Source organism: Panthera leo, chromosome D1, assembly GCF_018350215.1.
Source record: "Panthera leo isolate Ple1 chromosome D1, P.leo_Ple1_pat1.1, whole genome shotgun sequence".
Classification (NCBI taxonomy): Eukaryota; Metazoa; Chordata; class Mammalia; order Carnivora; family Felidae; genus Panthera; species Panthera leo.
Window position 1 is genome coordinate 98,443,471 of NC_056688.1, and position 13,782 is coordinate 98,457,252.

The window sequence follows — 13,782 nt, forward strand, 5'->3', positions numbered from 1 at the left end:
AAATAAACACAGGAAAGTAAAAATAGGATGAAAGTGACATTCCAAATCAATGGGGACAAATGCATTAGTCTATAAACTTGGGACAAATGAGTAGCCATATGGAGTAAAAGCTGGATCATATTCTGCTATTTGGAACTAGGTTAAACTTCTAGTGAATCAAAGACTTGAAGGTAAAGGAACTAAAATACAAAAGTACTAACTGATCTTCCTAATGATGACACAAAATCTGGGAACCATAAATGGAAAGTTGGATAATTTTGACTACTTAAAATAAGTTCTATGACAAAAATAACCTTCAGCAAAGTCAAAAGACAAATGACAACCAGGGAGCTCCTATTAGAAGTTAATTTTCTGATTTAGAAAGAGCTCCTGTAGACCCGATAAGGAAAAGATCAGCAACACAATAGAAAAACAGGTAAAGCACATGGACAGGTCAAGAAAAGGCAATACACATAGCTAAGTGTATAAAGAGGCGCACAACCTGGTGTAATATAAGAAATACAAACTTAAAATACCTACATACTATTTTTTACCTATCGGAAATGCAAATATCCAAAAATACGGTTAGCACATTCTGCCAGCAAGAGTTTAGGGAACAGGCATTCACATAGGCTGCAGGGAAGAGTAGAAATCGGCATAACCCTACAGAGGGTGACCTAGCAACATCTACCCAAATCACAGATGTATGTACTCTTCCTAACTACAATTCTATTCCTAGGAATTTATCCTATAGATATTCTTGCATGTATGCAAAACAACAAACTACAGCACGGTTTGTATGGCGAAAGACTGAAAACAATTTAAAAGTTCCTCGGAGGAAGACTGTTTGAAAAATGGTTAAAAAATGGAACCAAGAGACTCCATTTGGACAATGGAATACTGGCACTTATTAAAAAAGAAAGAGTTAACTCTTCATATACTGATATGTAAGATGACCAACATACATTATAAAGTACAGAAAGCAAAGTGCAGAAAGAAGAGTATGTATAACATGTTACCATTTGGGTCAAACAGAAGGTGAGAAAACATACATTTGCATTTGCCTGTTTATACACACATAAGGTATCCTTGAAAAGATATACAAGGAACTGCTAATTGTGGCTGCCTATGGGGAGGAGTGGTGGGTACCTGGGAGCAGGGTTGGTAAACTTTCCACTGTAATATTATTTTATAGTTTAAAAAATTTTGAACGTTGAATACATTTCCACAAAGTAAACAATATAAACAAAATAACTTGAAATAAATTATGGCAAATAAGATCTGGGTCAGAAATCTGGAGCTGAACAAGCAAACCTGGTATTCAATAAAGGAAAAAGTAGATTGCAGTTGATTCCCAGCAGACTTAAACAAAAAGATTATTGAACATGTGGCTTATAAGTACTTAGAAATAAATGATTGCTACTGTGGTTTCACTAAGATTAGGACATGAAAAATTAACCTTATTTTCATGGTCTGACAAGGATACCAAGACTGGCAGATTGGGAAATGCCACAGAGAACATCTTGATTATTTTAAGCATCTGACAAACTCTTACAATACCTTGTAGACAAGATTTTTTTTAAATGTGGGCTTCAGTTGTGATCATCATGGCTGGGTGCTAATTCATGAACCAAAACTGACACAGAGAAAGTCCACAGCAACATAACACAAGGACTGGTATAAAGTCCTGACTGATTCACCATTTTTGCTAGTAATCCAAAGGAAGACAGAGAAAGCATATTTATCAAATTAGTAGATGATGTAAGACTGAGAGAAAAGTACTGAATCAAAGTTCAAAAAGGCACTGAGAGGGAGGAGCCAGGAACTGCAATGGACACTATTAAGATAACATTTAATAGAAACAAATACAAACCTGTTTTTTTTTTTTTAACTTTTTTTTAATGGTTATTTATTCTTAAGACAGAGACAGAGCGTGAACGGGGGAGGGGCAGAGAGAGAGGGCAACACAGAATCTGAAACAGGCTCCAGGCTCTGAGCTGTCAGCACAGAGCCCGAAACGGGGCTCGAACCCATGAACTGTGAGATCGTGACCTGAGCTGAAGTCGGACGCTCAACCAACTGAGCCACCCAGGTGCCCCAAACCTGTTTTGGTTTTTAAAGATTCAAGCGTACAAGTAAGTATAGAACAGTAGTCTTGGTTTCTTAATTAACTATCCAGGAATTTGAAGTGACCGCAAACTGAAGAGTGGCTTCAGAAAAAGCTGCTGAAATCTCATGCTGAATCAACACTGTCCAAACCACCATTGTGCTACATACTGGACAGCTCCCATCTGGAGTTTTTAACTGTGTTCTGGCCCCCCAAAATCAAAAGGGAAGATGAGAAAAATTGTCAAGGATTTGGAAACCAGGATCAGTAAAAGGAATCTCAAGGAAGGAAATCTGGCCTGAGAAGAAAGATTTAGGAAAGGAAAATGGCAATTTATCTTCAAATAGTTGGAGGACCATCACAAGAGGTATGTTAGACTTATTCTATGGAGATTCAGAGGTAGAACCAGGACCAATGGGAGGAAATAACAGCAAGGGAACAATAACAGGAACTTATCAGTGATGGATTAGGCCATCTTGTCAGACAGTGTGACCTGTCATCTGCAGTATTCAAACACAGGCCGAACTGCTACTTCTCAGAAGTCCTTCATTCGATAAAAAGTGAAGTTCTTTAAAACGCTATGATAAACCACTGACACATGGGATTGCGGACTTCCCAGGAAGCTGGGAAAATGGACTACCAGACAGATATGTTTGTAAGTCACAGTCCAACTGTGCCATTCACTGTGTTCCATCCAGTTCTGGATTAACAAATGAGTTTAACATCACCACAGTCTCTCCTCAAGGGTCACAAGGGCTAGCTCTCAGTTCCTAAACTCCTTGCTCTTTCTTTTCTTCTCAGTTCCACCTAAACATTGAGGCTTATTAGGACAATGAGCTACTAGTTGGTGAACTCCCCAGAGTAGAGACCCCTTCATCTCTGTGTCCATCTTGGCACTGCCCCTGGCACCACAGCCACCATGGTTCGCTGCTTAGGGTGGGCGCTCAAAACATGTCTGCTGACTACCGACTGAGAACTGAAGAAACTGAGAAACTGTAGAAACTGGCAATCAGCTGCTCAACAATATCATGAGAACTCCAGTGCTCCATGGGCTTCTGAGTTCTGACCCACCAATAAGAGACAGCCCTTCCACCACTACCAGCTCTACTTTGGCTTACCATTACTGATTTCGGGGAGGTCAAACTTAGTGAAGTCCCACCATTGGAGCCGGTAGGTGGTGTTGGCAATGTTACTGGCCACAGCAGACTGTCCATCACCAATCACTGCCCCTGGTTGGGGGAGAAGACAAAGAGAGCACATTATAGTCTTTATCCATGTTTCCTCTGTAAACATAAAACAACATGTACTGGGATTAGCAGGAGAGGGGGAAGAGGAAGAACCATCTGCTAAATCCCCATCTCAAAGAGAAACCAGACATGCCTCTCGGGAACAATTCTACTGGAAACATAATCCCATTAATCAGCTCGTCCCATGATTATTTAACATTTCCTTGGTGCCAACAATGTGGCAGGTAACATATATGTCCTGTCTGGTAGGCTCTCAGTGTAAAGAGAAAGATAAATTTTCATAAAATTGAGGGGTGGGGGGAGTGAAAAATGGGAGGACAACATTAACAGAGAAAGGACCTACAGAAAAGCATTTCATTCCTGGATGTCTTTGTAGTAAGCAGAGCTATTTGGGAGAAAGTGTCTCCTCCTTTGTACATGACCTTCTCCCTAACAAAACATCACAAAAGGAAGCTTCCTCCAGGGAAGAGGCAGCCAGTATACAGCTGATTAGATACATAGAGACGGTAAAGAACAAATGAGGTCATTATTTGCTAATTTCTTCTGGACCCCTGGCATGTAACGACAGCAGAAATTTATAAGCCTAGCTTTTCAGTATCAGAATATTTTTATTAGGGCAATATTTTATAAACCCCTCCTCTCCCCACCCCATGAGAACTTCCTTGAATCCGAATTCACTTGAAACACCTCACGGTTTAACTTTCCCTGAGATATACACTTCTGTATGACATTTTTTTCCTTTGGAAACCAATTAAATGAAAAATGGATTTTTTTTTTAACAGGGTGACACTTTAATTTGCAGTTGTATTTCATTTACATGAACATGTCATTTCCTCCTCCTCCTTCTGAGGTGCATTTCATACACAACCACCCTTTTGATCAGACAAGCCAAACCCTCTTGGGAGAATAGAACACTGTTGCATGCTAGACAACCTAAATGGTATTCTCTGCTGCAAATCACCTCCTACTTTAAGAAAATGAACTGGTTAGAGCTTACTAGCCTTGGAACAACAGACTATTTTATACCTAGATTCTTCAGTTTCACCACCTTCCTCCTCAGCATATCCCTGGCAAAACGGTTTTGTCACCTGTACTTTTGTCTTCCTTTTGGTGAGCTGCATTGATTGGTCTGTCTGCCATTCCTGGTCTTTTCCTGTTCTTTCCCCAAATGGTCAAGAGGCTGTTCAGAGAAAATGTCCTCCATACAAGCCAGAAAAATACCGTTCTCACTCTTCTCCAGTTGCAGCAAGCCACTACATAAGAAGACTCTTTTCAACACTAGTTTACTGATAGTGTCCTTGTCCCAGTTTCAATTTGTAAAGAAAGGTAAAAATAACAGTTCATTTCCAAGATGATAATATTGCTAGATTACGTATTTGCAACATGGGCAATATTGCCCCCGTGGGGGTGAAAATTGGTTCATGGGGAAATCTTAGTGCAATCACTAGCTTGCCTCCAAAATACTGCAGTGCGTGACAGATATACAGCATATCTGTAATATTAAAATTTCACGGGAGGGGGGATGATTGGAAAAAAATGTCTGCAAGGGCTCCGAAATACTGTTCTAGATAAACCAATACCTCCACAACAAAATTCTCTAAAATCTTACAAAGACATAGATCCAAATGGTCATGATCTCCCGGAAGGCCTGAGAAAGATAGCATTGGCAGTGCTGACAGTGAGCTCACTGACCTCAAACCCCTACTGAGGGCCCTGTGGCATATCACTCAAATGAGGTAAATCTATGTTCCTCATAATTTTAACCTTTATAGAATATCCTATAATAATTACACCTGACTTGGGAACTTTGCTGAACTTCTCTGGGTTTTGAAGGGGGTAACCTACGTATTGGACTTAAAAAAAAAAAAAAAAAAAAAAAAAAAAAAAAATATATATATATATATATATATATATATATATATATATATATATATATATATTTATTTTTGAGAGAGAAAGTGCATGCAAGCAGGGGAGAGGGGCAGAGAGAGATGGGGGACAGAGGATCCAAAGCAGGCTCTGCACTGACAGCAGAGAACCCAATGGGAGGCTCAAACTCATGAACTGTGAGATCATAACCTGGGCCAAATTTGGACACTTAACCAATTAAGCCACTCAGGTGCCCCTACTGGATTTTCTTAATAGGAACTTTCTTGATTTTTCTAGGCCCCCTTGATAATGAAAATAACTTTTAAGTTCTAAGGTCTACCACTTCCCTGGAAAGAATTACTCAGTTTCACTCTAATCCAGGCTCAACATCACTAAGCTTATGAATTGTTCCCTGGTTTGCTTATCTAGATGGCTGACATTGCCCTCCAACCACTAGTCTCTCTCACACCATTGTAGTTATCATGTCCTCCAAATTTTTTTTTAATGGAGCAAGCAAGCCTAGCTAAGAGAGTCTTTCTCTTTTTTTTTAATGATTATTTGTTTTGTGTGTGTGAGAAAGTGAGAGAGAGCAGGGAGAGGAGCAGAGGGGAAGAGAGAGAATCCCAAGCGGGCTCTGCGCTGCCAGTGCAGAACCTAACTGGGGCTTGATCTCACAACTGTATCATGGCCTGAGGCGAAATCAAGAGTCTGACGCTCAACCGACTGAGCCACCCAGGGGCCTCTGTCCTCCAACTTTTAATACAAAAGCATAAAATACAAAATAATAGAAGGTAAATTGATTTCTCAATAGATGGTGAATGGAATGTTAGTTGCTAATAGCAAGAGAGTAGAAAATAAACTGAAGGATAGAAAATAAACTGAAGAAACAGACTCCGTATTCTAGGAGCTTAAAATCTGGGGGAGAGGATGGGAGCTACAATTAGGAAAACAGTTAAGGAAAATATCAGATGCAGGGAGTCTGGGTGGCTCAGTTGGTTAAATGTCTGACTTCAGTTCAGGTCATGATCTCGTGGTTTGTGAGTTCAAGCCCCACGTCGGCCTCTGTGCTGACGGCTCAGAGCCTAGAGCCTGCTTCAGATTCTGTGTCTCCCTCTCTTCTCTGCCCCTCCCCCACTTGTGCACACACACACACTCTCTCTCTCTCTCTCTCTCTCTCTCAAAAATACATAAACATTTAAAAAAGCATTAAAGGGGGCGCCTGGGTGGCTCAGTCGGTTGGGTGTCCGACTTCGGCTCAGGTCATGATCTCGCGGTCCGTGAGTTTGAGCCCGCATCGGGCTCTGTGCTGACGGCTCAAAGCCTGGAGCCTGTTTCAGATTCTGTATCTCCCTCTCTCTCTGACCCTCCCCCGTTCATGCTCTGTCTCTGTCTCAAAAATAAATAAACGTTAAAAAAAATTTTTAAAAAAGCATTAAAAAAATAAATAAACGTGGAAGGAAGGAAGGAAGGAAGGAAGGAAGGAAGGAAGGGAGGGAGGGAGGGAGGGGTGGGGGAGGGAGGAAGGAAGGAAGGAAGGAAGGAAGGAAGGAAGGAAGGAAGGAAAAACCAGAGGCTTTAAGAGTGCTGTGGATCTGCAACTGGGAACATAATGATTAAGACTCCAACCCCTGGCTCCAGAAGCTACTGTACAGTCCACGCCTCCAGAAATGTCTTCTGGAGAACAGCTGTGCAATATAATAAACATGTATGGTAGCACTGTGTGGAAGAGACTGGGGAGGTGTTCTCGGCCAATGGTGCCAGAGCGCTTAGGAGAAATGGAGCCTGGCACCAGGGAGTCGATTTTCAGTGCCGTGTAAACATAGATTAGGAGGAAAAGATGCCAGCAACAGATTAGCGTATTGTCACCAGGTTCTCTTCTGCAAGAGCTGCAAGCCAGCTGAGCCTGTCTCTCGGAAACATCAGGAAGAAAAAGTATCACCCTATTAAAAAGCCCCAACCATTTAGTAGGCCTCTGGCCACTAAGCTTAAGGTATAGGAAATGTGCCAGAATGAGTTAATGGGCTGAGCTCCGAAGTATTTACATACGAGGCACTTAGCCTCAGAAGCTAAATCCTGAGAGACTGTGGAGAGATTTCTGAGGCCTCGAGGTTTTCTCAGTAATAATAGGATAGACAAGCTAGACTGAGGGTTTCTCAGCCTCCACTACTGATATTTTGGGCCAGATAATTCTTTGTTTAGGGGGTGTGGTGGGTCTTGGGCTTTGTAAGGTGTTTGGCACTATTGCTGGCTTCTGCCCACTACCCGCTCACCCAGTTGTGACAACCAAAATTGTCTCCAGACATTGCCAAATGTTCCCTGGGACCAAAATCATCCCTGGTCAGAAACCGCCAAGCTAAATAAATATAGCCTACATTTTTAACTCCAAAATAGGTGCTCTCAGGAAGCATCACTATTAGAATGTCCACAACTAAAGTCACCAGAACTGTTAGTGATACTGATTTTGGAAAGAAACTAATCAAAGGCATAGCATTATACACATATTCCCTTAGCAAACTTAGTTTCCCACTTCTGTCATAGATGAAAGACTAGCTTGAACTGGGATATTATGGCTTGTAGTTTGTTTGTTTTTTGTATGGTGTCCGAGAATACAGGCTTCAGAATCAGATGGACCGGATTTTGATACTGCCTGCTAGCATCTACTGCAGTATGACTATGTGTCTCTCTGAACCTCAGTTGTCTTACCTGTAAAACAGGTATAATGATAATGCTGACAATTTATAGGGTCATTGAGAGAAGTTACTGAACGAGTAAATGTAAAGCAATGGCAAGTAGTAAGTGTCTAACAAATGGCTACCATTAAAAGTATTTTAGGGGTGCCTGGGTGGCTCAGTCGGTTAAGCGCCTGACTTCAGCTCAGATCATGATCTCGTGGTTAGTGAGTTTGAGCCCCATATCGGGCTCTGTGCTGACAGCTCAGAGCCTAGAGCCTGCTTCAGGTTCTGTGTCTCCTTCCCTCTCTGCCCCTCTCCTGCTCATGCTCTGTCTCTCTCTCAAAAATAAATAAACATTTTTTAAAAAATTAAAAAAATAAAATAAAATAATTTTAAACATTTATTCCACTCTCTATATGCTTTTTCTCTACAGGTATAGCTCTGTAATCAACAAGTCAAAGATACAGGTCCTTTTGTAAGAGACTAGTCCAAATTATGTGCCAGGGCCAAGAGACAGAAGCATTTAACTTTAGAATTAAGGTCAAATGCCAAGCCCCTAGACTCTGTAGTAACTTTCTCCTTGAAAAACAGCCTAGGCCAAGACAGTCACATTCTGGGCCACAAAACCCACTGTAACACATTTAAAAGAACAGAAATCATACAAAGTATGCTGTCAGACCACAGGGAATTAAACTAGAAATTAGTAGCAAAAAGATAACTGGAAAATCCCCAAATATTTGGAGATTAAGCAACACACTTTAAATAACACATGGCTCAAAGAAGACATCTCAAGAGAAATTTTAAAATATTTTGAACTAAATGAAGATGAAAATACAACTTATTAAAATTTGTTAGATGCAACAAAAGCAGTGCTTAGAGGGAAATGTACTGCACTGAAATGTATACATTAAAAGAGAAGAAAAATAGGGGCACCTGGGTGGCTCAGTTGGTTGAGTGTCCAACTCTTGGTTTCAGCTCAGGTCATGATCTTGTGGTTAGTGGGTCTGAGCCCCATGTTGGGTTCTGCGCTGATGGCACAGAGCCTGCTTGGGATTCACTCTCATTCTCTCTCTCTCTCCCCCACGCCCCCCACTGTCTCTCTCCCCCTCTGTGCCCTTTCCCCTTCTCCCCTATTTGTGCACTCTCACTCTCAAAAATAAATAAATAGTTTTTAAAAAAGTATCTTCTTTGGGAAGACAAAAGAAGATCTAAAATCAATAATTTAAGCTTCCACCTTAGGAAATAAGAAAAGAAGAGCAAATGAAATCCAATGTAAGAAAAAAAAATTAGAGAAGCAATCAATGAACCTAAAAATAAGAAATCAATAGAAAAAAATAAAACCAAAAGCTGGTTCTTTAGAAGGATCAATATAATTGATAAACCTTGAGCCAAGCTAACCAAAGAAGAGAGAAGACACAAATTATTAGTATCAGAAATAAAAGAGGGGCCATCACTATTGATGCATGGATACTAAAAGGATAATAAAAGACTACTATGAACAACTCAATACCCACTAATTTGGTAATCTATTAGAAATGGACTAATTGCCTGAAAGACAGAGTCTACCAAAATTTACACAAGAAGAAATAGATAATCTGAATAGGCATATACTTACTAAGTTGAATTAATCATTAATAACCTTCTCAAACAGAAAGCACCAGACCCAAGTGGGTTCACTTGGTAAATTCTATCAAACATTTAAGGAAGAAATTACATCAAATCTACAATTTCTTACAGAAAACTTAAGTGGATCTACTTCCAAATTCACTTTATAAGGCCAGTATTACCCTCAGCACTGAGACCAGACAAAGACAGTGAAGAAAGGAAAACTATAGACTGGTATCTCAGAGGCAAAAATCCTCAACAAAATATTAGCAAGTCAAATCCAATAATATATTTTAAAAATTATATACTATGACCAAGTGGGATTTATCCCAGCTATGCAAGCCTTGCTCAACATTTGAAAATCAATAAATACAATCCGTTATATCAGCAGGACAAAGAAGAAAAATCAAATAATCATACCAATAGATACAGATAGAAAAAGCTATGACAAAACCCAACACTTACAATAAAAACTATCAGAAACTTAGGAAGAGAGAACTATCTCAGTTGGATAGAAAATGTCTACAAAAACCCTATAGCTAACATCATAGTTAATGATCAGAAACTATGTGATTTCCCCCAAAGATCAGGAACAAGCAAGGATGTCTCCTCTCACTACTCCTCTTCATCACTGTACTGGAAATCCTAGCTAATACAATAAGATAAGAAAGCAAATAAGAGGTATATACCATTGGAGAGGAAGAAACAAAACTGTCTTTGTTTACAGATGACATGATTGTCTATTACAAATGTCAAAGAATAATAAAAGTAACTCCTGGGACTATTAAACAATTATATCAAGGTTGCAGGATACAAGGTTAATACAGAAAAAGTCGGTTGCTGGGGCACCTGGGTAGCTCAGTCAGTTAAGCGTCCAACTTGAGCTCAGGTCATGATCTCACAGCCTGTGGATTCGAGTCCTGCATCAGGCTCTGTGCTAATAGCTCAGAGCCTGAAGCCTGCTTCAAATTCTGTCTTCCTCTCTCTCTGTCCCTTCCCTGCTCACACTCTGCCTCTCCCCCGCACCCCCCTCAAAAATAAATAAAGGTTAAAAAAAAAAAAGTCAACTGCTTTCTTATATACTAGCAGTGAACAAATGAGTAACTGGAATTGGAATTACAAATTAAATACAGGGGTGCTTGGATGGCTCAGTTGGTCAAGCGTCCAACTTCAGCTCAGGTCATGATCTCACAGTTCTTGGGTTCGAGCCCTGCATCGGGCTCTGTGCTGATAGCTCAGAGCCTGGAGCCTGCTTTGGATTTTGTGTCTCCCTCTCTCTGCCCCTCCCCTGCTCATGCTGTGTCTGTCTCTCTCTCTCTCTCTCTCAAAAATAAATAATAAACATTAAAAATATTAAAAAAAATAAAATAAAAAATACAATACCATTTACATCAGATGAAAAAAAATTTTAGATATAAATCTAACAAAATATGTACAAGATCTATAGGATGAAAACTACAAAACTGCAATGAAAGCAATCACAAAAGATCTAAAATAAATATTGGAGAGATATTTCGTGTTCATGGATAGGAAGACTTAATTCTGTTAAGATGTCAATTCTTCCCAAATGGATCTATAGATTCAATGCAATCCCAATCAAAATCCCAGAACATTCCTTTATGAATACTGAAAAATTCTAAAGGTTATCTGGAATGGCAGAAGATCGAGAATAGCCAAGAACAAAATTGGAGGACTGATGCTATCTGACTTGAAGACTTACTAAAAAGCTACAGTGATGAACATGGTGTGGCTACTGGTGAAAGAACAGACAAATAGATCAATGGAGCAGAATAAAGAGTCCAGAAATAAACCCTAAGTCAACTGATCTTTGACAAAAGCACAACAGCAATTCAGTATAGTCTTTTCAATAAATGATGCTGAAATAACTGGACATCCACATGCAAAAATATGAATCTAGGTATAAATTTTGTACTTTTCACAAAAATTAACTCAAATGGGATCAAAGACCCAGATGTAAAACAGAAAACTATAACATTCCTAGGAGATAATGTAAGAGAAAATGTAGGTGACCTTGGGTTTGGCAAAGACTTTTCCACCAAAAGTGCAATCCATGAAAAACAAAAATGACAAAGTTGACTTCATTAAAATTAAAAAGTTCTGCTCTGTGAAAGACAGTATTAAGAAAGAATGAAAAGACAAGCCACAGACTGGTAGAAAATCTTTGCAAAACATTTATCCAATAAAGGACTAGTATCCAAAATTTACAAAGAACTTTTATTTTTTAATATTTTCTTTAAAAGATTATCGTGCTCACTTCGGCAGCACATATACTAAAATTGGAACGATACAGAGAAGATTAGCATGGCCCCTGTGCAAGGATGACACGCAAATTCGTGAAGCATTCCATATTTTGAGAGGCCAGGAGGAAGGAAAAAAAAAAAAAGAAAGAAAAAAAAATAAAATAAAAGATTATCTATTGGGGCGCCTGAGTGGCTCACTCAGTTGAGTGATTTCGGTTCAGGTCATGATCTCATGGTTCTTGAGCTCGGGCCCCACAGTGGGCTGTGTGCCCAGTGAAGAACCTGCTTGGGATCCTCTCTCTCTGCCTCTCCCTTGTTAGCTTGCTCTCTCTCTCTCAAAATAAATAAACTTAAAAACAATTAAAAAAATAAAAGTATCACATTCTTAAAAAAAAATAAAAGCTTATCTATTTCTTTTAAGAGAGGAGGAGGGTGAGCAGGAAAGAGGGAGAGAGGGAGAGAGGGAGAGAGGGAGAGAGAGAGAGAGAGAGAGAGAGAGAGTCCCAAGCAGGCTCTGCCCTGTCAGCACACAGCCCAACTCAGGGCTTTATCCCACAAATTGCGAGATGATGAGCCAAAACCAAGAGTCAGATGCTTAACCGACTAAGCCACCTAGGCACCCACAAAGATCCTTCAAAACTCAACAACAACAAAACAACCTGATTTGAAAACTGGCAAAAAAAAATCTGAACAGACACCTTACCAAAGAAGATACAAAGAAATAAGCATATGAAAAGATGCTCAAACATCATTTCTCATTAGGGAACTGCAAAATAAAATAACAATGAGAAACTACTACACACTTACCACAATGGCTAAAATGTAAAATACTGACAACACCAAATGGTGAAAAGGCTACAAAACAACAGGAACTCTCATTCCCTGCTGGTGGGGATGCAAAATGGTACAGCTACTTTGGAAGACAGTTTGGCAGTTTCTTTGCAAAACTAAACATACTCTTAGCCATATGATCCAGCAATCATGCTCCTTGGTATTTACTCAAATCAGTTGAAAGCAAATGTCACACAAAAACCTACACACAGATGTTTATAGCAGTTTTATTCATAACTGCCACAACTTGGAAGCAACCACAATGTCCTTTAACAGGAAAATGAATAAACGATGGTACAACCATACAATGGAATATTACTCAACTCTAAAAAGAAATAAACTATCAATCCATGAAAAGACACAGAGCAAATTTAATTAAAAGAAGCAAAAAGCTATATATGTTGTGATTCTAACTATGTTTTATTCTGGAAAAGCCAAAACTATGGACACAGCAAAAAGATCAGTGATTGCCAGCAGTTTAGGGGAGAGAGGGAGGTATAGTTGTAGCACCAAGGAGATTTTGGGGCCAGTGAAACTATTTTTGTATAATACTATGATGGTAGATACATGTCATCATACATTTGCCCAAACTCATAGAACTTAACATTAAAAGTGAAACTTAATGTAAACTATGGGCTTTGGATGATAATGATGTGTCAGCGTTGGTTCACGGTTATATATAACAAGCGTACTGCTCTGGTGAAGGATGATGATGGTGAGGGGGGTCTATGGGAGGCTATGGGGACTCTGTGTACTTTCCATTTGATTTTCCTTTTAAACCTAAGACTGCTCAAAAAAAAAAAAAAAAAGACTATTAATTGGAAAAAAAAAAATTGAGCCCAAGACTCTCCCTCATACTCTAGGAGACAGTGGAAACAGCAATTGTCTATGAGGATACTGGCAGTCACGGCAGTTCACTTTCTAGCATATGACCACAGACTTCTTTCCCTGGAGCCTCAGAGCAAGAGTAAATAAGGATGATTATGACAAGAAACAAAATAAGGAGGAAAAGAACTTAAATCCAGTGATCCTGGCCAACCATCAGAGAACAGCAAAACCAAGCTGTCAAGTCTCATTCTCTGAGTCAGGTCTTCAATTTGTAGGCTGGAAGCATCGGGAATATGTCTAGGGATAAAATCTTTTTCTATTTTTTATTCTTTTAATGTTTGTTTATTTTTGAGAGAGAGAGAGACAGAGACAGAGAGAGAGAC

The 13,782-nt window shown here is 39.5% G+C and overlaps 1 protein-coding gene and 1 non-coding gene across 9 annotated transcripts in view; one reads left to right on the plus strand and one right to left on the minus strand.

Moving 5' to 3' along the window:
• Nucleotides 1-13,782, minus strand: part of AMBRA1 (autophagy and beclin 1 regulator 1) — a 177,827-nt gene that overhangs the window by 38,809 nt on the left and 125,236 nt on the right. For all 8 annotated transcript variants that reach the window (XM_042906347.1, XM_042906348.1, XM_042906346.1 and 5 more), the window contains one exon: nucleotides 3,205-3,315. In XM_042906347.1, the coding sequence (XP_042762281.1) occupies nucleotides 3,205-3,315 (111 nt within the window). The remainder of the gene's footprint in view (nucleotides 1-3,204; nucleotides 3,316-13,782) is intronic.
• Nucleotides 11,747-11,853, plus strand: LOC122201591. The gene has a single exon (XR_006194272.1). It is a non-coding gene; the product is annotated as a U6 spliceosomal RNA (small nuclear RNA).